General features: G+C 42.3%; 1 protein-coding gene across 4 annotated transcripts in view; it reads left to right on the top strand.

The window, feature by feature from the left end:
- The first annotated feature begins 736 nt into the window (after positions 1-736).
- The window catches only part of CACNA2D2 (calcium voltage-gated channel auxiliary subunit alpha2delta 2), a 513,451-nt gene continuing 486,938 nt past the window's right edge, over positions 737-27,249 (top strand). For 2 of the 4 annotated variants that reach the window (XM_083603285.1, XM_083603286.1), the window contains exons 1-2: positions 737-1,377; positions 24,302-24,355. In XM_083603285.1, the coding sequence (XP_083459411.1) occupies positions 1,253-1,377; positions 24,302-24,355 (179 nt within the window). In that variant the 5' untranslated portion in view covers positions 737-1,252. The remainder of the gene's footprint in view (positions 1,378-24,301; positions 24,356-27,249) is intronic. The other 2 variants (XM_083603287.1, XM_083603288.1) reach the window with 1 other exon arrangement.

Raw genomic sequence — 27,249 nt, forward strand, 5'->3', positions numbered from 1 at the left:
GTACCACTGTACAGAATTTCTCCTGCCCCCGCCCCAATTTAATTTCCTATAATAGCAGCCTAGAGGAACTCGCAGCTGATGAGTCAGTTTGATTGGCAGGTGTTAACTTTCACGGTCCAAAACAGTGGATGTACTCCTGGGGTAATAATAATAATAATAATAATAATAATAATAATAATAATAATAATTTATTTATACCGCGCCCTCCCCAGCCAAGACCGGGCTCAGGGCGGCTAACAACCAATAATTGTTGTTGCGCTACCTGCGTTAGAGAGGTGGGGGAGAAGAGCTGGGCGCAGATTCAAGCGGAGTGACCTGCATTAAACTGCCTACACACCGAGAGAGTTTGCCAGGCTGGGGTAACTGGTACGCACCAGTTGTAGAAGGGGGAAGCGGTGGGGGCGGGGGACAGAAATCCGCTTCGCTAGCACATGCGGGGTCAAGAGGAGCGCAAGTTTAATAGGACCCGGCCAATGTGGCTGCACCGACTGCCTCGCACGTGCCCTGGCGGCAAAGGCACGCGAGCGCGCCAGCCCCCCTGCTGCCACGAGCAGGCGAGGGCGAGTGCGTGACGCTTGGCGGGGGGCGCGCGCAGCAGCTCGGGCCGCCTGGGCCCAGCGAAAGGTCCAGAGGCTGAGAGGACGCTGGTTCGCCAGGCGCCGGCTGTCTCGGGAGCATGCGCCGTGGTGGCTGCCGAGGATGGAGAGCGTTCCGAAGCGAGGGGAGGGCGGCGGGAAGAGAGGGATGCGGAGAGGAGGGGGAGGAGGAGGAGGGATGCGAGGGGAGGAGGCTGGGCAGGTTGGCCGCCTATTTGAGGGAAAGTAGCAGTTTGTATTCGCTCAGTGTTTGCCACAACGGAGCCGAGCCCGCCGCGTGAGGGCCGGAGCGAGCAGCAGCAGCAGCCACCGCCGCCGCCACCCGCCTGGCTGGCTGTGTAGGGAGCCCCAGCCGCGCTATCCCGACCCCCTCCTCTCTCGCCTCAGCCTCCCGAGAGCTGCCCCGCTCGTGGCATTTGAGTGTGGGGACGGAGGGCGGGAAGGAGGCTGCGGCCGCCACCACTTGCTTATAGCTGACTGACTGGACTCTTGCGCCTCTCTGGAGTAGCCGGAGGAGATCCAGCGGCGCCGGTCCCTCAGAGAAACCCCTCGCAGGTTCCCAGCCCGAGCGGGGAGGGTGTCTTTGGCAGCCCAGCGCCACCGCCGCCGGGGAGAGGGTGAAGAGTTGGTGCCGCCGCTGAATTTTTAATGGAAAAATGGCGTTCTCCGCTCAGACCTGCGGCGCATCTTGCATCGTCCCGGCTCTGTGCAGCCAAATAATCCTGTGCCTCGTCCTCTCGGCTCCCGCCGCGGATGGCTACAGCTTTCCCCAGCAGTACACGTAAGTGAGAGCCCCTCACCCATGTAGGCTGCCAGGGCAGGCAGGCAGGCAGGCAGGCAGGCACCTGGCAGTCGTAGCAGCAGCAGCAGCAGCCTCCGCCGCGGGCGAGTGCAGCCTCTGGCTGGCTGGCTGACGGGAGCTCGCCTCGCAACTTGATTCGGATTGCCTGCCGGGGGGCGACTGCTTTGGCACTTGTCCCACTCCAAGTACCTGCAGCGATACTACTTCAGTTGTTCTTAGGGTTTTTTGTTTATTTATTTATTTATTTATTAAAGAAATAGTGCAGCCGATCTGCATTGCCCAGGGCTACTCAGATGTCGAGGGGACGTTTGGGGGGAGGGGGGTCCCATTTTAGTTGGGGCGGATGGGAGAAGTTGGCCAGCGCGCAGGTTCTCTCTTCCCTCGACTCCCGCTCGCCCAGAGGCTTAGGCACAAATCAAGCGCTGTTCCGGATCCTAGCCAACTACCCCTTCCGAAGTGGTGGGGTGAAGTTGTGTGTGTACCATATCTCTATGTGTTCCAAAATGCCTGACCGAGATAACTCCTTTATCATTTTTTAAACAATACCTAAGAAACCCTTTCCTTAAGTGCTGAAGAAGCACTTAAGCAACTGTAAACAAGCAAAAGACCAACAGGACAATATATTAGCGTTAACACTTCGCTGGAGAACTGTTAATATGTGCAAAGTTTCGAAATATCACACGAAGTAGTGAGGAACATATTTAGTTGTGCTCCATTGTTTACACCTATATCTGTGTTTGAAATAGCTACGACTTCAGTACGAATGTTGGCAGCAGCAAATTTCTATTTTTAAACTCCTCTTTGCTGTGGCTTCATCAGTTTCTGCATTCTCTCCCCCCACCCTCCAACACTTCTTTATATAAAACTGTTGGCGTGAGGGTCCTAACATAATCTTCTTAGGAGTGGAATGAAGGTTGCTGAAGTTCTTAAGGTTTTTGGTTTCTAAGTGGGATTTTTTTTTAAAAAAAAAGAAAAATACATATTGAAATTTTAATTTGAGTCATGGAAGAAACAGATGTCTTTTATGGCTTACAGGTGCACCCACACAAACTCTCCAGCCCAGGTATATATAGCGGAGTTTTAAATGACTAATGTATTGATAGTTGCATTGCATGCAGCATCTATGGCTCTATTGTTGTTGTTATGCCTGAACTGAGACAAATTGATTCCAGTCTGCTGAGACCAAAGATTGGAAAGCATCCTACTATGAGATTGGGAGGTGAGAGGCAACATATCAAATGTCTTTCAGTAGCAAATGGTTTGCCGCTGAGGAGATTGCCACATTCATTGGGAGCCTATTCTCCTAGACATTTCTGATCATGGTAGCTGCAGGAAATGCAGCATTTTGAGGCACAAAACATCACTGTTCTTGGGGCTTGGAAGTTGTCAGTGTGTCCATTTGTCACCTGCTTCTTTCAGCGAAGAAATGTTTTCATGACACAAATCAATAATAATGGTCACATTGACCTTAACATCCCATTGGTATTTCGGGTACAATAGTTTAGATTGAATCCTTCAGAGGGCTTCAATTATAATAAATTGGTACAACTATGATAACATATTTTAGCAATATTACTTGGAAAAATATTTTTAATGTGTGTGACCTGCTGAAGGACATACTTGGCATTGAATGCTTGCTTAAAGACCCATGTAAAGATGCAATGTGGGTTCTTTCCATAGTGAAACACTTTTCAGTCCTTATTTTCAATCATTATGGCTTGCTACAATGGTTTGCAGCCCCTAATGGTGCCCTCCTCCCCTTTTAAGTTTCCTGCATTATTTCTTTGCCCACCACAACTCTCTCTCTCTCCCCCCTCCCTCTCCCTCTCCTCTGGAGGTTCCATGTTACATTCCTTCTTTCCTTTGGAGCTGAGCCTCCACACACTACTGACCCCTGAGACTTAGCGGCAGGGCTCCCTTTCTGTCACTTTCCCTGCCAAACATGCATACAAATTCCACTGGGATATAAAGTTCAGAGAGGTTTCTGCCTGGAGTGAGGGAGACAAAACACTTGTTCATTGCTAAATGTTTAGGGTTTGAACTTGCAGCCTTCCTGTTTGAATGAGTAGTCCTTACTCATGCAAGGAGTCTCTTTAGAAATAACCAGTTTCCCTCTCTGTGTGAACGATCACTAAAACAGCCCAACCTCTCAATCATTCTGTGTCAGTGTTTTCCTAGAAAATGAATTCGGAACATAACACGGTTAATTAAAAATGAATTACTTTGTTGTACTTATACAAGTTGTAGTTCCTATTCAGATTTCTTTAACTTAATATAGTTTATAAATAACTTTCTCATACACAAGAAGTTAGAATTATTGCAAGATCTGTTCTCAACCTTTAGCATGAATTAATTATTGGGGAAATGGGCGTCGTGGTTCCAGTACGCACGTACTTCACCTGGGAGTAAAACCAAGTGAGCTCATCAGGACTCATTTCTGAATAGACATAAATAGAACTGAATGGCACAAGATGTGTTTCCTTATCTGCTCTCCTTTAGCAGTGTCAGTTGTAGAAGTCACTGACTGTCAGGTGTGCTATACAGTAATTCATTTTTGCCAAGTAAGAATACTCAAGTAATTTATAACTATTTTAGACAGGGGGGAGAGGGATTTATCCAGACTGTGCAGTATAACATGAGGCCACATACGTTTTGGGGGAGCTGTGTTAGCTGATATTACAAATCAATACAAATAAGCAGATTTTAATTTGCCCATTTGGTGCTTGGATGTTCCTTAAAAACCTCTCTTCTTGTATCTACAAACCTCATTGTAATGACCCTTGAATTTTTTTTTTTTAAACTGTATTGATAAAACAGGTCAAATTTTGCAGAGATTCTTGGTCTTCTGAGTATAAGGTAATTTTTTGTTATTTTGTACATTGCTCTCTCTATGTTGGAGTTGACAATGAAGATTATGGGGTTAAGCCAAAGGCCTTGTGGAAAAGGTGGGTTTTGAAGAGAGGTTTGAAGGAATATTTGAGGGGATATTGTATCACAGCTGAGAATGATACTGAGCTTTTAAAATTAGAAACACTCTTAACTTTTAGAGATTGTTCCTGCTGAATTACTACCTCTCTCTCTTTCTCTCTCCACACGGATGTAATACATATATATATAAAATTATCAAGTATAAGGGCTTAGCCTTCATAACTATTTCTAGAGCTGCCTCCCATTACAGCAGGCTGTCTTGCCTGCAGCATGCAGAATGATTAGAGTATTTGCACTTGGATTGCTGCGACTCAGATATGATTTAAACATTCACAGTGGTTTTGCATATCAGTTCCTAGTTCTGTCCCCTAGTAAACCTCTGGTGTTTCATATTATCTCTCTCTTCCTGGGTAGCATGGTTTTAATCATCTTATGCTGAGCTAAGGAAGGCTTGGCTCAGCCTGTTGTCTAACGTAGAATTTCTCATCGAGATTTAAAAAGCAAAATCCGAGATTGGAACAGGCCCATTCACTTGGGCATGTTGGGTGGTATGCACTTGATTGACAAGTTGCTTTTGGTGACTGGGTATGCCTGTGTACACAGATGGGATTAAGGGCTTTGCTCTTTGATGCTGATTCTTCTTTTAAATACTTTTCAGCATTGGCTAACTGGTACTAAATAGAAGCAGGATCTTGTGGAGGCTGATGTGGAGTGAAAGAGGATCCTGTATAACAATTGATCACTTAAGAAGCTATTCTCATGTTTGAGTCCACATTTAACTTATACAAGACATTACTAGGAATTAAACTATGCGGGAGCAGAGCGGAGTAATCCAAATCCAAATTCCAAAGCTGCAGTTATGTTGGTCTGTTTCAATCAAAACAATATAGATTCCTGTTGCACCTTAAAGGCTGACAAATATATTCAGACATAAGCTTTCATGGGTTAGAGTCCACTTCACCAGAGACAGAAAATATAAATTGTTATCAGCATTGTAACCTTTAAACAAGTTGGTTATCTTTTGTATTTGAAATAAATTTTCCAAAGGCTGGAGAGCTATTTCTGATTAAGGAAATGAATATGCTTTGTACCTACCGCTTTCCATAAATGTGAGATCTTTATTAGTTTATCCTATTGTCTGGCAGTATGGCTTATTTGTTGCTTTGCTTCAATTCCCACCCCAGATATAGTTATTTATTCCTATAGGATGCATAGTATTCATTTTTTTAAAAAAATGGCAGTTAGAAATGTTGTGTGAGGTTTTGTCTGATATTAGGCATCACACATTTGAAAACGGGTGATATAATATAAACGTGTAAAACAAAGATCACTGTGAGATCAGGATGCTGGACTAGGGCTCTTCTCATGTTCATTGACTACCTTTAAGACCCACTGAGAAATGTCCAGTCTTGCTGCTTGCAGCAAACCAGATGGTTAAGGGTCAAGCATATACTGTATGTACTTGGTCTAACTTCTCCATGCACTCTGTCTACATCTTCAGGACCAGCAACCTGAAAGGGATCCATGAAAGCTTGGTGAGACAGCACAATAGCACCATCTGTCTCCAATCTTGCTTCAAAAGTAGAATCAAAGTCTGAACTGATGCAAGTGATTTTACCTGTGAAAACTTTCAAAACAGTCACAGTGGTTCATGAGTTGTTCCTTCACTTCCCTGACTTTACCAAGTTGTAGAAAGCCTTTTACCACTGGAGAGGCTCCACTAGATGACACTGAGCAGATGTAATGGTGTCAGAGAAGTGAGATTTGGTAGCTGTCACCACTGACAAAGAATAGATGATGATGATGATGATGATGATGATGATGGTGATGATTTATTTATATGCTGTCCATCTTGCCCCAGCCCCAGCCACTTTGGGCAGATCCCAACAAAATATTAAAAACACAATGAAACATCAAACATTAAAAACTTCAGTATACAGCACTGCCTTCAGATGTCTTCCAAAAGTTGTGTAGTTCTTTATCAATTTGACACCTGATGGGCAGGTGTTCCACAGGGCAGGTGCCACTACTGAGAAGACCCTCTGCCTGGTTTCTTGTAACTTCACTTCTCCTAAGAAGGCCCTTAGAGCTGGATCACGGTGTCTGCGAGACACTCCTTCAGGTATCCAGGGTTGAGGCAGTTTAGGGTTTTAAAGGTCAGCACAACACTTTGAATTGTGCTCAGAAATGTACTGGGAGTCAATGTAGATCCTTTAGGATTGGTGTTATATGGTCCCGGCGGCCACTCACAGCCACCAGTCTAACTGCCACATTCTGGATTAGTTGTAGTTTCCAAATCACCTTCAAAGGTAGCCCCATGTAGAACGCCTTGCAGTAGTCCAAGCAGGAGATAACTACAGCATGTAACACTCTGGTGAGACAGTGCACAGGCAGGTAGGGTCTCAGCCATCATTCCAGGTGGAGCTGGTAGACAGCCGTCCTGGACACAGAATTAACCTGTGCCTCCATGGACAGCTGTGCCCCCAATTGACCCCAAGGATGCACACGTGGTCCTTTGGTGGCACAGTTACCCCATTCAGGACCAGGGAGTCCCCCACACCTGCCTGCCCTCTGTCGCCTAGAATAGTACTTCTGTCTTGTTGGGATTCAACCTCAATCTGTTAACTACAATCCATCCTCCAACCTCCTCCAGACACTCACACAGGACATTCACCAGCCTCACTGGTTCCAAGTTAAACAATAGATAGAACTGGGTATCATCTGCATATTGATGAACACCCAGCTGAAACCCCCTGATGATTTCTCTCAGTGGCTTCATATAGATATTGAAAAGCATAGGATAGAGCCGTGAGGCATCCCACAAGTGAGCGCCCAGGGGTCCGAACACTCATCCCCCAACACCACTTTCTGGACACCCCCAGAAGGAGCGGAAGCACTGCATAACAGTGCCTCTAGGTCCCAACCCCCCAAATGGTCCTGAAGGATAAGATGGCAGATATTTATACTGCTCCTGGAACCTTGATGAGCACAGCTAGGATGGGTTAAATCCATCCTCTACCTAGGTTGGAATTCTCACCCAGGATTAAATCCTGGACTGTGGTGATGATACCATTCAACCATCTAGCATCGAGGAGCAGCACATTAAGGCTTAACAAATTACTTAGAAGTCTTCCAGGAACTGTAGATCTAGAGTAAGGATTGGACCTCAATAGTAGGCCTCTGTCTAAACCACATTCTATGTTTATGCAGATTTTCTTTCACAACAGAGTGTATGGAAAATGCAGCACCATGGCTAGCACCCCCTTTGTGAATGGTCTGCAGAGATCTATCTCAGAATTTGTGGAACACAGTATGTTCCTAGTCTATACTGAACACAGTTTGGAAGGACATTGTATTTAATAAAGGCATGTCCTCCCTGAAGCACTCTGAGACTCCTATGAGTATTATCTGTGAGAATCTTGGCTCTGCCTGAAGGAGCATTTTGTGGAAACCTGAAAGGTTGTAAACTCTTATCAACTGAAGTTGAAGATGGTCCACTAAAAGCTATTATCCTATCTGCTTGCTGAAAGTCTTGGCAGTCAGTTATGCAGCACAAACAGAAAGAAGATAGACAGGAAAAATGGTAGGCAATATTTTACCTTGCCATTAAATCTCCTTTCTTTTAACTTCCATCCAAGCTTGTTTTAGATGTGACTCGTTCGGAAAATTAAATCAATACAGAAATAACTGATGAATCAAATTACTGCCAAAATCTTAAATAGTTCTAATGATACTTTAGTTTCCCCTCATTTTAAATTATCCACACAGTTCTTTGCTTAATATAAAAATGCTTCCTTCTCTGGCAGGTGAGAAGAGGATTGCGATTTTATTCATGGAGTTCAGAATGTATCAAAATGGTCGGCACCTGGAGCAAATAACCAAGAAAAGTTGGTTGGTTATCTATGGTGTGTTCTGCAGGAACACATTGAACCATGCATCCGCTCACCATCAATTAGCTCCTGCAGCCTGGCATCTTGGAAAATCAGCATAGGTTCTTCAATGAACACTAATCAATCAATCAATCAATCTTTTGTCTCTTAGTTTAGGCTGTTAGGCTCATAAATATATTTGAAGGTGAACTTTGAAAGCAAAAAAGGAATAATTGAGTCTAATGGTGGTTTATATTTATGGATCTATTAGATTAATTAATAAATTAGATAAATAAATTAATTAGATAAATTAATTAATATTTTTCAGTGTTCAATATTTTTGCACACAACTTGCATGAGTTGACAGCTAATGAAGCAATAAGATTTCCTCCCCTCCTGCAGCTCTCTGCAGCCCCCCCCCCAAAAAAAATCAGCTCCAGGTATCTGGGAGATCCTTCAGAGCAGATTTTGGTAGGATGAGGGGAATGCAAGGCAGGAGGAGAGGAGAAGCATGTCCATTTCACTCACTTGGATAGCACTGGATGCAATCCCTGTTCAATACCAGTGTGTATTTTTTGTAATCTTTTTTGTAAACTTCTTGAAGGTTTTATGACAAACAAGCAATATAGAAATTGTTGTGAAATAAATAAATAATAAAATAGGATTGAAGAGGTATGCCAGGGTAGGCAGTGTAGGGTTGTGATAATAATTTTGAGAACTGGGATATAGTAGGGACTAAAAACATGAGTTGTGAGCCAAAAAGCTCCTGCTTTAGGTCCCACCTCAACCACAAATCTCTCACAGCTTCATCTTCAACTACTGTTTGCAGATAGAATAGTGGCCTGTCTTACAGGGCTGCTGGAGAGAACAAAAAAGCTTCATTTGCTGCTCATGCAGCCATGTATTCTGACTGTAAAGGTAAAGGGACCACTGACTGTTAGGTCCACTTTCGGATGACTCTGGGGTTGCAGCAGGGACTGAGCAACGGGAGCTCACCCCATCACAGGGATTCGAACTGCTGACCTTCTGATCGGCAAGCCCTAGGCTCTGTGGTTTAACCCACAGCGCCACCCACGTCCTATTCGGACTGTAGTGAGCCACAATAAAACAGACTGAAACATACAGTTGAAAGTAGTATGTAAATACATCCTCACATATTTAAAGCCAAATCACTCCACTACCTCAGAGGCTTTTTTCCTAAGATCTATGCCGAGCTGGAAATGATTAATGGAATATTCATTCTGATTTGATTTTTTTCCTGTTTGTTTTCAAATCTGGGAACTAGTCATGCAGTACACTACAAAGTTTTGCTTACTTGGTGTTTAGTATGTGCCTTCCATTGTTGATCATACTGCTCCATGTACTGGAAAATGTTCACCACAGTACCTTTAATAAAAACTCCTGGTGAACTGAGTCTTCTCATTCCCTTTCTGTGCTACAAGCACTTTGATAAGAAATGGCGGGTGAAGAAGAATGAACCTTGGTTCACAATGTTTTGTAATGAAATAAGGTCCAAAGAAACATTATGTTGAACGTCAAACCTTTGCAAAGGTGTGGGTGTGCGTGCACACACACACACAAGTTGTGATGATTTAAAAGCAGACCTTCACAATTTGTGGCCAGCCGAGCTGGACAACCCAATCTATTTTGGCCTGTCATTTGCTTGATAATCCTTCCCTGCCCCCAGGCACATACAGCTGAGCTGAGCTGAGCTTTGGATACCTTGATGGCAAGCTAGCCCTTCAATACAGCTCCTTGAGTGACCTTAAGAGTTTAAATGAAACTCAATGGAATCCCACATCAGGTGAGTAAAGAATCAGTTCTGTTGTGCCAAGTGGACACACAGTATTTCAGTGTCTTGAAGCCTTTGGAACTGGCTGTGGATTCACCCACATGAGTAGAAAGGAAAATGCTAAGTGGCACACATTGTATCTTAAGAAGACTCTTCAGTGAAGAGAATTCAGACTTCAGATAAAGCAGAATGCTTGCCATCAAATCTTTGGATCTCCCATATATAGTAACAAATAAATACAGTTCACAACCCCCAAAATGAGTTGTCTGATACTTTTTAAGGCATTTCTGGATTTCAGACACAGCCATTATTAGTCTTTACACGCATTTTAGAATTTTTGGCATTGATACTGCTTTCATGAATGACTCCAGAACTCCCCCCCCCATTTTCTTAGCAATATATATTATATCTCAAGAAAACACAGATACAACAATCAATGCTATAAGAAAGAGAGGAAGTTCAGGTATCCCGAGTGCTACCCCACCAGCCCCATAGAAAGGAGAGCAATATAATACTTCCTGCTGTTTTGAGAGTATGGGTCTTTTGTTTTCTAGAAGTTGAGTTCTTCTGCTTACCCATCTCCATATATTATGTTTATATAAATTTTTTATTGATTTTCCAACATATATTAAAAAGCCAATACAAGACAATACATAAACAAACAAACATATAAACATGTATAATTTCTTAACCTCTTTTTCTTAAACCTTGTTTCAACGACTTCCCCATACCTCCCTTTTCTGCATCCCTGTTTTAAATTTTCCCAGCAACCCCTAATTTAAATACTTATAATACAATTTCTGATCTCATCTCCATATATTATGTATGGGGCACTGGCTAGTTATTCTGGGATGCTTGGATGAGAACCAAAGAAATGGACCTCAGGGCTGGGAACAACCAGGAACACAGACTGCATATCTAGGCTCTCAAGTTGCTTTCCCAGTGTGATATACTGTTGTAGATTCACAGGTGTTCATGTTATAGGGAAAATGAAAAATCCAAGTGTCTCCAGTCAGTCCAAATTGGGAGAAAACTATTCCATGACCTCAATATGTCTTTCACTGTGGAAAACATTTGTTGAACACTACTGCTTATCAAGAATGTTCTTTAATACCCACTCCATTCAATTCCAGTACCCCCAATGTGGTGTCTCAGTAGGGAAGTGAGGAAGTTTTGGGTAAAAGATTTATTTCCAGATACATACAGGCTGCTAGTGTGACCATCTGTCACTTGTACTATTTATCCAGTTTTAAAAGTATTTCACTTACTAATTAAGAGATCTGAAGGTGGCTCATGACCAATATCCTCTGCTGTGACTGAGGCATATTTACAGTGGAGTAATGATGTGTGGACATGGGTGGCGCTGTGGGTTAAACCACAGAGCCTAGGACTTGCTGATCAGAAGGTTGGTGGTTCGAATCCCTGCGATGGGGTGAGCTCCCGTTGCTCGGTCCCTACTCCTGCCAACCTAGCAGTTCAAAAGCACATCAAAGTGCAAGTAGATAAATAGGTACTGCTCTGGCGGGAAGGTAAATGGTGTTTCCATGCGCTGCTCTGGTTCGCCAGAAGCGGCTTAGTCATGCTGGTCACATGACCCGGAAGCTGTATGCCGGCTTCCTCGGCCAATAAAGCGAGATGTGCGCCGCAACCCCAGAGTTGGTCACAACTGGACCTAATGGTCATGGGTCCCTTTACCTTTACCTTTTTAATGATGTCATAATCAGCCTTTCCCGGCTGAGAACTACAAATTTGTTGTGCAGCAGGACAGGACAGGTTTGACTGATACCAAAATTTCATACACAGAGGCTTCTTTAGATCTGTGGCCTTCTCAAGCAAAGATAAATCCCTTCTCTAAGAAATCAGGAGAGTTTAAGTTTTTGTTTTTAGTGTGTTCAAATATCACATGAGAAAAGGGTTCTTGCTCAGTGGTAGAGCATCTGATTTGCATGCAGAAGTTCACAGGTATGGTTTCTGACACAGCCAGGTACAGCTCAGAGAAAACCCTGTCTGAAATACTGGAGAGTTGCTGCTAGTCAGTCTAGACATTACTAAGCTAGGTGGACCAATGACCTGACTTAGTATAAGGCAGCTTCCTATGTTCCTATAAAATTACTCTTTAACTATGGACTTTAATTTTTCTTGGCCCAAGAACATCTCTAAGAAATGAAGTTAATAGGGCAACAGACTTTTTGTTCAGGGGTGGGCTTCTTTCCCTTCAGAATTGATTTTGGATGTGCAGTCTCTACCCCACCCCCTGCAAATCAAAGGAGAGGAAGTTTCTGAAAGAAACTAAAGTTTGAAGCATGAAATAACTAAACCTGAATTAAATACAATTTGGATTAAATAAATTTAATCCAAAAAATGAAATAAAGAAAAAATTCTTCCCCAATGTTCATCATTACTTCTTCTTCTTCTTCTTCTTCTTCTTCTTCTTCTTCTTCTTCTTCTTCTTCTTCTTCTTGTACTATTGCATTGTTGCTCTGGAATGAACTCTGTAGTGTAGATGAATACAGCCCAAATACCATACTGACACATTGGAGCAAAATATCCTGAGTACATGCAGTCAACACTGCATTTATTATGCCGGAAGAAAAGATAAAATCATATGTGTTTGAACTGGGGGAGGGTGGCTGGTTCCATTCTCTGGAGAAGGGCTTCATCTCACTGCAAAGGTAAACCTAATGCAGCTGCTCACCATGTACAACAGCATAGGAAACCACATTTAATTATTGAAGGCATGGAAGCCAGTGAGTGCTGCAGGATTCTGAACCTGAAGCCAGTTAGATCTGGATTGTAGCTTCACTGAGTGCACCACCCCCACCCTCAACTGCAGGGCCAGATAAGACACAGTGCTGTACTCTTTGGAAAATACTTAACCAAATTCTGTTTTTAAGAATTTTGTGAGCTTGATTGCATTTTATAATGACAGTAAAATATATAGTGATGTTACAGGTTTAGAGGGTCAGTCAGGTGGTGCCCTGAGTCCCTTCCTGTTCTTGGGGCCCACTACCCAGTAAGGGTTAAAAGCTGAGTGGAGGATTCCATTGCTAACTAGGCCTTAGCTTGCCACTTAAGCACCATCCTTAGTACAACCAAAGAAGTTGCTCTCTGTGTAGGGTAAATGGGTGGGGCTTTCTCCTTCCCACCTGGCTGGTAGTTAGAAGAATAATAGTAGTTGTATGTGAGCTAAGCAGAGAGGCAGACGAGAAGTTGGTGAGATAGTTTTGATTTGTGTGGAATCCAAGCTGTGACTAATGGAGAAGCAAGACCTGTTACTACTGTGAGCCCTTCCATCTTAGGCTCAGTGTAAATAAATCACACTCTGTGCTGACCCTCATTCCAAGGAACCTGAACCCTCGGTAAGTGCCTGGAACCCCTGGAATCTCTCACCGCTCAAAGATTGGGCTGGTGTGTAGCAGTATTATCTTTCTTACCAATGAATGTGAATGTGAAGCCTCAGGAGAGTCAACATGAACTCAACAGAAAGAAGTGTGTATCTGCCTACACATGAATGAGTGTGCAGTCTGTGAGGTATTGCTGTAGAAAATAATTTTTCTCCAGTCTCTCATGTTCTTAAATGAAAAAGTTCAGTGTTTGGTAAGTAATCATCAGGATGTTTTAGAAAGCTGATGTTGAATGTGACTCTTGTTTGTCTTGATCAATTTGTACTTAAGATGAGTAAAGCATTGTCTCTCTTTATAGCCAAAGACCACAGAAATCCCAGGGTCTTTTGCAAGGCACACTTTTAGTCTGTACCTATGACTTACACTTACAATCCTCATAAATCAACCCACAGACACATTATTTAAGCTTCAACAGCCATCACACATCTCCATCTATGAATGCTCTGTGACTGTCTTAAATTTCACAGTGTTCCCAGGAGGATTTTCGTGTTGGGCTTGTGTTAATTTCCTTCTATAAGGGGAAATATAATCCACTTTCTGTATGGAGGTCTTAACTTTGGTGTGTATGTGCATGGGATAGTAGATGGGTGAGTGGGTAGCCTTTATCTTGGAGGGATGACATCTCACAGGTATTCAAATATACTCCTCTATATACTGAGTACTTCTGAAGTTTCACTACTCCAATGCAGATTTAGGATTTATAGTTGTAAGAAAAGTGGGATTGCTGAATGTGAGCAGTGCCAAATCAGGGAGAGGATAGATCAGAATATGCAGAGATTGGGCTTCAGTGCTCTCAATAGTTTTTTGTGCCTCTTTCATTGAGTAAAAGAACTATAATTATGAAAAAGCAGTAAATGTAGTCATATTTCGCTTATTTGCATGACATATTCATATGGCTGTGTTCGATGCTTTTTGGAACAGAAGTTGAATCTTCTTTTATGAGGGTGCATATAACCCACATGGAGTTCATCTGTGGTCCTCCTGCTTGCTTTTCTCATGTTGCATTGTTGAGGTAAAGTAGAACTGTAAATCATTTATAAAAGGGACAGAACGAAGTGTCTAGATTTCACCACTACTCTTTTACTTGGCTAAAAGGATTTATTCTGCTCTTTGCTCTGTGGTATCTTGTGTACAGTGCCATCTTTATGTGTTTCATTTCCTGTGGAAGGTGAGATACTATCTACTTTGAATTAGAATGCACCTGTGGGTGAGGGGTATGCTCTAAGGGTGTGTATCAGCTTCGTGTGGGAGCCAATAGCAAGGCCACCCAGAGCCATTTGAGGGTGTTCTCCCCTGTTGCATTAAATGTCAATGTCAAAAACACCCTCTGAGTCAGTTTAGCCCCAAAGCCACAGATAACTCGGGTCACTGTTGCTCTGTTTTTAATTACAGAATTGCTGTGTTTTCTATTATTCCTATGTTTCTTGAAATACATAGGCTCTGGAAGAAGTGAGACTGTCCAGAACGTTGCCTGCAAAGCAGTGAAGAGCTCTAGATATTAAGCACAGTAGTATATGATATGTAAAAAGTTAAAAGCTTCATTAAAATATATATCATATATTGCTCTTCTTTAATAAAGTTATAAAGAAAAGTTAATTCTCTTTACTCCCCCACCAAAAGGTCCTGGACCTATTTATCTGCAATTTCACATGCTTAATCAACTCCAGAGTAGTTTCCATGTCTCTAAATTCCATCCACTTTGGCCCAAAGTGGGAAATGCGGTAACACTTTTTATATTTTCCGCTATAGTAACAGGGTGGGTTAGGAGCCAAATTATAGACTGAAGCACAGGACAACTTAGAAACATCAGAAGTTTTAAAAGCAAGATGAATTTGGGGGGTGGTGTGGGGCATGCACACCCTAAGTATGTGCATAGCATCCATACGTACATATTTTGGAGCGGAATCTTTGACTTAATACTCTCTACCAGTTTTTGGCAGTGCATGAACCTGATTATTTGCATTGAATTCATCTTTTAAAAATAAAATAAAAAGCCAGTTAACAAATCTGCTCTTTAGCAGCTTTTGGGAAAGTAAGCATATGGCCTTCTCACTGGAAAGTGGGTCTGCCATGTCATATGGGAATCACAGATGAGTGGAGGATGTGCCTGCAGCCAAGATGAGCATGTGAACAATTTAATCTACTTACTTCCATCTATAATTATATCCATCTTTTCACCAGCAGCCCTACCTTATGTTGCAGCATTGACTTTTTTTGTCTTATCTCCAGGTTTTGAGGGGCTCTTGGGCAGGGATATCTCAGTAGGGTTGTCTCATGGAGTGGGCAATCTCCTTGGCACTGTCAGCTCTACATTGCCTTCTCCCTGCAGACCTGTACACTTAGAAGGCAGGTGAAAAAGCAGCAAAAGTTAGGAGGCGGGCCAGGGGGGGTTAAGTAGTGGGGGACCTGTTGAAACGTGGGCCTTGGAAGGTGCTGTATGATGTCAACCCCGGACACTGTTCTTTTTTAGATGGAGTATAAACCCTGATCTTGACTGCTTAGTTTTAGAGCTTCTGTCCATGCCTTGTTTTTGCCTTATGTTATAAAGGATTTTTGTCAGTACTTTGGTTTAGAGGTATATTGTTGCTTGGTGTCATGACCCATGAAAGCTACCTGCATTGTGTTAGTGATTTTATATAGTTGTCAACTGATTAAATACTTTTTCAGGAAAAATGCCTATGCAGGAATGGAATATTCCTGATTATAGTCAGAACACCAGAGCCAAGATACCCATCAATATTATGGAAGGCCCAGGCTTAAAACATGCATTGTTGATATTGACTTGAACTGAACTGAACTTTGGCACCTTTGTGGTGTAAACTCCTATGCATGTTTACTCAGGGTGGAATGTCCCACTGAGTTCATCACTCAAAGTGACAGTGATCCTATGCTTCCAAGTAAGGGTGCACAGGATAATGATGGCTTTTGATGATGGAGGAAAAGCCGTGAATTTCACACTGCACTGTAACTACTAAATTTGACTAAGGGGAGTAGGAAAAGATCACCAAAAGTGGATGTTTGGAAATTCAGAAGTCCTGAAGAATTTTTGCTTGTTAGCAAAACAACTGACTGAACAGTTTATATATTTTAGCCTGTTACAGCTCTAATTTTTAAGGTGCTTTGTTTGCAGCACTCTGAAGGTTGCAAGAGTTAGTAATCCAAATATAGAAAGTGCACAATTTACATGTTTAGTATTTGGAATAAAGCCAATGTACCTTGCATATAGTTTCTTTATTTGTGGTTCCTTCCACTGCAATTCTTAACTGCTTGAAAAACTGCACTTAAAACAACAAATTTCCACAATGACAACCATTTCAGCATCTGCTGTTACCTTGAACCTGTACATATTCTAAAAGTGAGATTGTATGTAGTGTTTTAATCTGAACATGAAATGCAAAGCTTTAGTTTATGTTGCCGTTGTTACCATAATTATAATCCAGTGTTAGAAACTGAGATATGAAAGCTAGGATCTAAGTGGCACCTTAAACCTAGGTTATGGGTTCAGCAATGGAATGTCTAGGCACACTTTTTTATAAGAAGGATACAATGCTGAAAATGAATAAACTGCAGCTACAATATTATGTTCATTTTTCATATGGTCTAATGCTTCCCCTGCCCACCCCCCTAATATTCTTAAGAGGGTCTCTTCTCCAGTCTTCAGAGAATAGCTGGAAGTGGGGAGGCAGAAAAATGTCCTCCTTTCCTTCCACTCTGCAGTTTTAATCTGAAATCTTAGGCGCAGTACTGCGCCCAGAGCTCAGAAACTCCTCACACTAATGAAATTCCTTGTCATAAAATGTGCCTAGAACAATGGGAGTTTGAACACTGTCACAATCTAGTTAATGGAATTCTAAACTGAGATAGTTTGGACATTTTCTGGATTAACTCCATATCATTCCAATTTGATTTCTTATTTGGGTCAAAACCCAGTCTGCTAAATATGAACCTCTGTTTCATCTTCATTGACTATCACCGGGAATCTAAAACCAACCTTTTCATGTAAGTGGATGAAATTTGCAGACAATTGAACCCCCTCCCCGCAGTGGATTAAGCCTACCAAATTTCAGGCAGATCCATCTGGAGTATTCATGCAGTTTATTTATTTTTTAAAGAAAAAAAATCTACCTTAAAGAAAATTCTGCCCAAATTAGATGCAACTTGCAGGCATGGCTGCCCCCTTTAAATGGATGAAGGCTGCCAAATTTCAGTGAGCTGATTTTTAACTGTTGGGGGGAAAACAATTGGAGAAGAAAAAGGCCACCCCAGTAGTCTAAGTCAGCCACCTGCACCCTGCTCTCACAGTCAAATGTGGGGAAGAATTATGACCTATGTGAAGAAGAAAAAAATAATTCTTTTTTTTTTTACTTGAGTATCTCTCCCCCAAATCGCCATGAGTGGAGTAACTTCAGAAAATGATTCACTGTGATTACAAACTGGACATAGCCATCAAAATTCCCCCTCCCCTCAACACTCAACCTATGGGCCTTTTCCCAGTCAGTTTGGTTTTGTTTCTTAGAAAAGAAAGGAGCCAACTTTTTGGAAAAACTGAGATCACAGAGCAATGTGAAAGCTTGGGAGGTTCCCAGTGTGCCTCAAGCTGCCTTGTTAGGTGCAATCAACTCTGGAACATGAGATCATGATTCAAATCACTCCAATTCACCATATTATTGGGGTACACACAGAGCGTCCCTACTAATCACCAAATTAAAATGGCCCATGGAGTTCAGCACAATCTCTTTCATTATGCAGCTAAGAAGATCGAGGCTACATATTGTGTTATTTAACATTCTGTAATATTAGGAGCATGTAAATTAAATGAATTGTGCAACATAAGCTATTTACATTTGGCTATTTACCCCTCCCCACCTTCTCACTATATAGAAGGATCTGGCAACTTCTGTTTCAGTGTATCTGAAGAAGTGTGCATGCACACGAAAGCTCATACCAAGAACTAACTTAGTTGGTCTTTAAAGTGCTACTGGAAGGAAAAAAATTTTTTTGTTTTGACTATGGCAGACCAACACGGCTACCTATCTGTAACTACATTTGGCTGTTTGTGTTAGGATATTTCCGTTCCACCTTATTTTGTACACCGTGTAAAATATGGCTAGCCCTACACACCCCTCAGGAAGTGTGTTTATCTTAGCCTCGAAGGGAGCCAGAGTTTTCCTGGGGAAACTTGAGTCTCACAACTGTTATCCCCCATCAAATACTCACCTGGTTCTTAGCATGGATCCTATGATATTTTCTGAACATATCTGATTTGTGTGAGAATGTGTGACTGAGAGAGGAAGAGAGAGAGGCAGAAATTCCAGAGGCCATTAAGCTGGGTAATTTACATGCTTCTTGAGCCTGTGCCTAGGGAAATATATTTCACAGGTAATTTCAAATCTCTTGGCGTGTGGAAGAAGTCATTATTCTAAATAGAAAGGGTTGATGATGTCATACGAACCATCATGAAAAGACCATATTAAGAATCTGTTTTGTCTTCTCGAAAACAAAGAGAAACCTCAGAATATTATCTGAACAAGGTGTTTGGGCTCTCTAAAAAGAAAGGTTTGTTTGGTTTTATTAGTTTAAGAAAGTGTTAGCGCTAAAAATAGAAACAAATTATCCTTGTTTTGTCTGTGTATGCGTGTTTAATCTACTAGGATAGCAGATAGCAAAGAGCTATATTTTAAGAATCTGTCTTCAAAGAAAATCAGTTTGCTCCTAATAGATACATTGAACCTAGAGTCTTTAATAAATTTGCAGAACATATGGGGGTTCTGAGTTTTTTTCTCAGATTATCACACGAATTAGCTGATACCTTTCCCTCACAGTTTTCCAAATTATGTAGCTTTAACTCTGCATTACCTGGCTCACAGTGTGATTGTATCATCAACTGAGACCCACTAGGAAAGGTTATCCCCACTCCCTCAACCAGCAGAGGCCAAAATACACCACCCACCCTCCAGTCCCAAATTCAAAGCTTCCCATAGCACAAATGACACAAGCTACATGAGTGTGGCTAATGGTTATTGTTCATCACAGTGCAGCATTGCCACCTCTCTCCTCGGCTGGGCAGCGCCACCCAAAGCTTCTGCTGAGGCAGCATTCTCATGGCCACCCCCCACCCTAGAGTGCGTGACCCCGACACAAACCTTTCTGGGTGCCCAGCCCTGTCATGGGGAATGTTGTGAGGGGTGGAACAGCCATGGCCCCCTGTGCATGGGCCCCTCTGCAGAATTTCTTGCCTTTTCTCAACTCTCTGTCTGGATTCCACTGCCTGAATCATGGTTCTGGTTTTGGATCATCTCACTTTGCTCCTGATCCTGTAGTCTTTCACATTTAACATCCAGTTACTTTCATAATCATTTATACATCTGATAGGTACAACATAGTCACTTTTCCCTTTCTCCTCTCCCTTTTCTGGTCCTTGATTGCAGCCAATTACTCACCCTAGCTGATGGAAGGAGGAGTCTGAATCACTGGCTTGGAGGGGGAGGAGTCTGAGTCACTGTTGGCTGCAAGGGAGGAGAGCAGGGGGAGCAGAACACGCTCTCTCCTTCCTCCAAAACCCCATTCTCATTTTACTTAAATGGCAGCATTGATCATTCAGCTTCTGGCACAATCAATTCCAGAACAGATAGTGCCAATATAAGCTAATGTTTTCAGACTGAAATGGTCTTTATAAAAGTGGGTTCGTGTTAACTTCCCAGTTTTAAGAAGTCATGATATTATTCAGAATCTGGTAAAGCTTTTATTTTATTTTTAGAAAAATGTGATGATCTGAAAGGGAGTGAAGTTCCGTAATTTAAGTCAAATCACGTATCCTTACGGTTCTAAATTCTGTGGCATTAAGAGCTTTTCCCCCCATGGGAGTGATTTATGAGTCAAGAAAACAGCAGTTCTGTACACGTAGCACATTGACCAGACTTCTTTTCTTTTCTTTATAATGCTCTTATGTGACTGTACAAACCAGGCCTTCTTTCTGTCTGCAGCCATTTCCCCATTGACTTCCCTGTGCTTGTAGCATTAATAAATGTACTGGGGAAGTGAGGAGGGAAAGATGTCAAACTAGAAAAGAGCTATAAGAGAGAGAAAGGGAGAAGCAAAGCAGTGGTGTGATGAAGAACAACAAAAAGCTCTTGGATCTTTTGGAAAACATGAATGTGGTATGAGGACTACCAGCTTCTCCAGAGGATTGAAGGGGCCCAATGTGACATTGCATGCACAACTGTGCAAGGAGCCAGGGGGCAGAGCTGAACATCCTCTGAAAATTGAAGGGGCCTGGGCCCCTCCAAAAATACATGGGGGGGGGACTGCCTCAGCCCCTAGGAGTTATGCCTATGAGGACTACTATGATTAAAAACTAGTAGATGTCAATTTTGAAAGACACCAGCAGTCACGTGGAGACTAGGTAGAAGGGGCAGTTGTTCAGTGAAGCAAATTGATGCATTCTGCATAATCGAAGAGAGACTGCAGATCTTCCTTTCCTTTCCTTTCTTGACATCTCACTACTTCTTGAGCTGCAGAGTAAGTTGGCAATGGGGAGGGGATGTGACACTGGCAGCAGCTAGTACTGCTGAATGACATATCCTCAGTACCTCAAGAGGAATCCATGGGTCTTCTGTTCAGCCTCTCATTCCTTTCCATGGGAACATAGTGCCCTGTTTGTGGCCATCACTACCTCTTGTGCAAATGAATTCCATATACTTTCCCAGATATCTGTCCCAAAACAGCTGGTAACATCCAAATAAGTATACATGTATCGCTTACTGAATCAGGAAATACTTGTGTACATCAGATGTGCATCCACACATGCATGTTGGGGTATTGATATTGTATATCCACATTGCATTGCTTGAATCCACCTTCTGGCACAATAAGTCACTTATAAATAGCTTTTCAAAAAGTGTGACTCGAGCAGATTGAAGCAGTCAGGTTTTTGAAAACAAATAGCTATGGCCATTATCCAAATTCTACTATCTCCACCACTCACAAAGAGGGGGAGGATGCAGCAGACAGGAAGCTAGGAGTGGAAATGTGGCTGGAGTTGGAGCAAAAGTCTGGGAAAAGGAAACTCTGCGCTTGCCAATCCCCTTTTCTCCTTGATTGAGTTCATGCCTGCGGAGCATTTGGTGTGTGTGTGTGTGGTGTGTGCATATGCATATGCATATATGCATGGGGGGGGGAGGCGGGTCTGTATGAGGGTGAGTGATAGTGGGGTGGACCAGTGGCCAATAAAAGGAAGAAATTTCCTTTTCTAGAAGTTCTTTTCCTTTCCAGTTTTCTTTCCCCAGCTGGTAGGGCTGCTTGGAGACTCCACAGCTTCATAAGTCCGAGGAATGGTTAGATTGTGGTAAGCATTTGTCACTGTGGCCATTTACTACCTTCATCTTAAGCAATACTGAGATTGTGTGTGTGTGTGTGTGTGTGTGTGTGTGTGTGAGAGAGAGAGAGAGAGAGAGAGAGAGAGAGTGAGTGAGTTTTGAAATAATTATATCTAACAGTAAAGATTTGCAAATCGTACTCTACTTTTTTGGTCATGCTGGCTGGGGCTGATGGGTGTTACCCAACATCTGGAGGGGCACCACTTTTCAATAGATTATTCTCCCCCCCCTTTATTTGCACAACAGAAGTGCGTGTCTCACTTACACGTAGTGTTGAGTTAACAACTTATATCTAACTTATGCAGAAAGTCTACTTTTTGTCTTCTGAAGTGTCTGTTGGCATTGATTGGATCCAAGGAAGACATGTCATGATTGCAAGGTAGTGATCAGCAGGGTTTTGTTTTTGTTTTTTTCATTATGAAAAAGAGCAAGGTCCCCTTTCCTTCCAAGAAGTGGGGGTTCTCAAAGATAAATATATATATATGAAAGGGTCACATTCTCAGATCATTTGGACCTACAAAAACCAAAACCATACAAGCATTGTTGGAGATACAACAGGAAGCAACTTGGTTCATCTGTAAGTTTTCCTTAAGCATGTTTTGTAACCTCACATCATTTATGCAACTGTCTGTTGGTCTCATTTTTAGAGACTGTTTTAATGTAAGCAATTTTGCTAGAAGACCAACAAGAGATGCAGCTGGAATGATCCTTTAGCCTGTTCTTGCCAGCTTCAAATCAATTTACCCATGCTGGCCTGATGTCAAGAATGAATAGTGAGCAGGTGCATCCTGGCAATCCACATAACATTTGGCTTAAGCTGTCTTTAGAGGTGCTGTTTCTCATAGAGTTTGAATCAGTCTTATAGGTGGCTTTTACTACAAAGTATGTTTCCCCTCACATCTATGGCAACTGTGCAATATTCATGGTTTTGCGCCTGAGAAACTTTATAGTTTCATATTTAGAGCACTGGCTTCTCTTTTATGCATTCTCGTTCTATCTTGTTCCCATTTTGATGGCTTTCCGTCATGTTATTCTGTACATATACCGTATTGGCCCGAATATAAGGCACACCCAAATATAAGCTGCACCTTTAAAATTCAAAGGGGGGGGGAGAGAGAAAAAAAAGACAATGCCCCAATATAAGCCACTCCCTTAAAATTCCACAGGCACTATTTTGAATAAACACTCACAAACTTTTTATTGATAACAACCAGTTAGACAAATTAAGGATTCATACAACTTTGTAACATGCGGAGAATAGCTTTTATAGAGAAACCAGAGATTGGAACTGAGGGAAGTCAGGGGTGGGGTGGGGAGGGTGGGTTGTTGTATGGGAGGGAGGGGACGGGGGAAATGGGGGGGAATTAAGGATGATATGTGTTTAAGATAATATGTTTTGTTTAAATTCCTAATAAAAATTTAATAAAATAAAATAAAATTCCACAGGCACTCACACCCATTCCGTTTTATTGTATGTCTGTTTTAGCAGCGATATCGTAAAAGTCAGTTTTTGTAAGGTTGCGAATTTAAGCCACACTTAAAGTTTTCACAGTCAATATTTGGAAAAATAGTGAGACCTATATTCAGGCCAGTATGGTGCACACCTACCACAAACTCAACCTGATTAATGTATCTGATGCAATACACCTCAGTTCTTTATGCCACTGTAACAGTGCAATCCTAAGCAAAAGTTAGTCCCACTGGGTTCAATGGGAATTTCTCCTCAAATTAGCTTAAATCAGATAGTTTCCAAGGTGCCATAGCACTCTTTATTTTAGTGTTTGGTCTTCCCAAAAATGGGAGTGACCATTCTAACGTTGAGATTGTTGAGCACCACGCATAGCAAGCACTTATATTTCCATAGTGAATGGATTCTGGAAAAGAGCCATCTGTATCCATGAGATCCTCATCCTGTTATCTATGTACAACATCAGCATTCCTCTGTGACAAAAGGAGAAGAATCATGTCTCTCCATTGTTGGCTATTGTGGGAAGCAAGAAAATGGTTTAGATGGAAGAGTGTGCTATTCTTGTTTGGCATGTTCCATTTGGATATAGGCACCAAATTATGTGGGCCCGCTTTGGCTAAAATCCACCCATATGGAGGACAGGCTGTTCTCTAAGCTGCCTGATCCTTGTAAGCCCTTTAAAAATTAGCATTCTGGGCTTCTGTGTATTTGGTTTTGTCCAGTTATTTGCCAGGTATGATGGGCTAAGCTTGGTTTCTGTTGTGCTCACAGTCCTACTTGGGGACAGGCCATTTTTGTTTGTTTGTTTGCATTTACTTTGAAGGTGAGAAACTTGCCCAAGTTGAGGGCAAAGTAAACTGAAAATTTTAACAACCCACCCCCACCACCTTTTACCATGCTGGAGGATGATGAGGTGATAAACACTCATTTCTCTAAATTGATACTAAATGCTATCTTACATAATGCAGACATTCCATAGTCTTGACATAAATGGCAATGATCTAATAGCAAAATATTCAGCAAGTTGTTTTTCTCTCCCCCCCCCCCCCCATTCTCTCTCTCCACAGTCACTTTCTGGAAAGTAGCAATCCTACAGTCTTCTCCTTGGAACAAAGTACCCTGTATGTAAAATGACAGGGTTCTGCATGCTTGGCTATCGAGAGAACTGAGTGAACATTGCTAAGTGCTTTATAATAACTATGATTATACCACCCTCTCTTAATGATGCTGTTCTTAGGAGCCAGAAACTTTTTTCAGGGAAGCAGTAGTGGGGAGAGCAGTTGGTAGATTAACAAAGGACACATCAAGCAGGTTGGCACTCAGTATCCCAGGAATATATGATATGTAAGCGGGGAGGGGGGAGAAGCAAACTAGCACAACACAGCCAGTGGATTAATGTAACTGGAAGCTTATACAACCCAGTCACTTAAAATGGCCAGAAGACTGCTAAAACCATATACTGAACCCATGCAAGAAGCCACTGCTTTGAAATTTGTACTTAAATGTCTTCTTTAGTTCTCTCTTGCTGCTAGCCTTTTTACACACAGAATATCTTTCGGCCTTTGGAGGAGATTTGCATTTTGAAGTCTAAGTAACTACTTGAGATACTCCATGCCAAGTTAGCTGAAGTATGTCTACCTCCATGTGTCCTTGCACATGGCCAATTTTGTGCCTAAAAAGCGGAAGTTGGCAGGAGATATCTTTCCCCCTCCATATAAAAAGTGTTTGAAAGACTGCCACCATAGAGTGATGCTAGCCTGAAAAGCACTTGGGTCCTGGCAAGATGGAGGCACTGTGGATGAGTCGTTCCCATGTCGAGTAAACTGCTCAGCTGCCAACCCTAGGTGGAATTGTACTTTCTCTGAAGGAGCAGGCTCACAGTTTGGGTGTGCTTCTGGATCCAGCTTTGTCGCTGGAGGCTCAGGTAGTCTCACTGGCTGGAAGTGCTACTGAGTTGTTTCTTATGTGTTTGTGTGTGAAGCTTGTTTCTTGTATAGTCACCAAGTTTAGAATTCTGTAGTAGAATTCCCTAGTTCTGCAATCAGCATCAGTTATGCTAATTTTTCAAAAGCTGCATAATATCATATCAATGAAATATCCTTCTTACTCTTTTGCCCATGTTATTCCAGATCCTTGAAATATTTTCCTAACTTTACAAAAGCTGGATCTGCAGTAATAAAGGCAAAGGAGGAAGAGAAGTTTTTAGAGCACCAGTGCCTGGGACTGGCAGGGCTCTGACAGGTGTGTGACAGAGGCAGGGGAGCTGGAGGCTGACACAGGAAAGAGGGCCAGGTACTTATGTGGGTTTGGTGCTACCCACAAGGCAGGAGCCAGGGTGGAGGGAGCAGGAAAGATCCGAGCAGTCAGAGATGAAGGTGGGGGGCACAGGATGTGTCTGAAGTGGAGGAAGAGGCTGTTCGGGTGAGGAGCAGGTCAGTCAAATCCCCACTGTACCCTACTCAGCTGTCTCCTAGAACCAGCAGGGGCTTGAAGAGGGAAGCACAGGGTAGGTACAGGAGAAGTGTCAGGTTGCATGCATGTACTCCATCAGACAGGGGTACAAAAGCCCTGGGGGTGGGCATGGTCCTGCTGCTGCATCAACTCTGCCATGCACAAACCAGAAAAAGTTAAAGCCAGCTATGTAGATGCTGGAAGTGTGCTTGTGTGTTTGTATCTGGTATACTTTAGGAGTTGCTGTAAGGGTGTGCTTTTTTCAATAAAGAATTAATTTTCAGTCATTTGCCTTCCTTGGCTGGGTGTGTTCAGAACAGCAAGGGACTGCTGGACAGGGGCTATCAGTATTGCAGAAGTCCCATTCTGTACACCAGAAACTCCTTCTGTGCCCAAGATCTATTTTGTATCTTTATCAAACTGACACCTAAACATTTGTATAGGTTTCACTGCACTTTAAAATGTAAGAATTAATTAATTAGTTAAACATTAAACTTGACTTTGTTTGTTTGTTTGTTTGTTTGTTTGTTTGTTTGTTTGTTTGTTTTAATGAAAACCATCTCATGCTTTGGTAAGTTCTGTGCTGTGATATTCCATTTCCATCTTGCAACTATCCTTTCCCTCTTTTGCTCCTCAAGAAGAAACACAGACTCTCTTCTTCTTCTTCTTCTTCTTCTTCTTCTTCTTCTTCTTCTTCTTCTTCTTCTTCTTCTTCTTCTTCTTCTTGGTATCACCTCCAGTTTATGTGCTGCATTCCCAGTTTTTCTCTCTGTTGACTGCATCATGCAAGCAGCCAGGTTGTCTTTTATAACAATTGCATCACCATGTAACTTTTTGTTGCCACAGTTACAGACATCATTATAGATGTGCAAAAGAGCTGACCAGCAGAATGATTAAGAAAGTAGTATCATCTGCCAGGCATTGCCATGACTTCTGAGCTTTTGCCAGCTCTTTCAGTGCCAGCTCTGTCTCTTGGCTAGCTCTGCAAGAAGCGGCTTCTGTGTTCCTATCTTGTCTGAGACAATAAATTCCCAGGCCCTATCTTAGTAGTAACTGGGCTGTTCTTCCGGATTACTTAGCTTTCTCATGCTGTTCCTTTCTGTGATGACCCTTCTGTTTCTCTTCCACCTCCCGAGAGAATTACAGATTATACACAGAACAAACAAACAGTCTAGTGCCTTAATAATTCAAACATCTTGCTGAGCTTCCATTAGATGTGTTATCCTGGAGCCCTCAGTCTTTCTTATCCTGAGAGTTCAGAGGAGATGGCATCTTTTCAACCACTCTGTCCTCATAAGAATACAAAATAATGCATAGATGGAAGCTTTGAAATAAACTTCTGCCACTGACTCACATTGAGGCATGCAAAGGTTCTGAGTGAGTTGCCACTGAAATGGATAGAGAATTCTGTTCAGATAGTAAGTACTATACAGTTGTGCCCTCCTCACTTATTAGTTCAGATGGGCAGACTCGCCTGGTCCTACTTATTTGTGGTCTATGCTTACTGAGTTCATTTCCCAGGAAACTTGGGAAAGCTTCATGGTTCATCATGTTGGTACATACA

Source organism: Podarcis filfolensis (genome assembly GCF_964270895.1).
Source record: "Podarcis filfolensis genome assembly, chromosome: 2".
Taxonomy (NCBI): Eukaryota; Metazoa; Chordata; class Lepidosauria; order Squamata; family Lacertidae; genus Podarcis; species Podarcis filfolensis.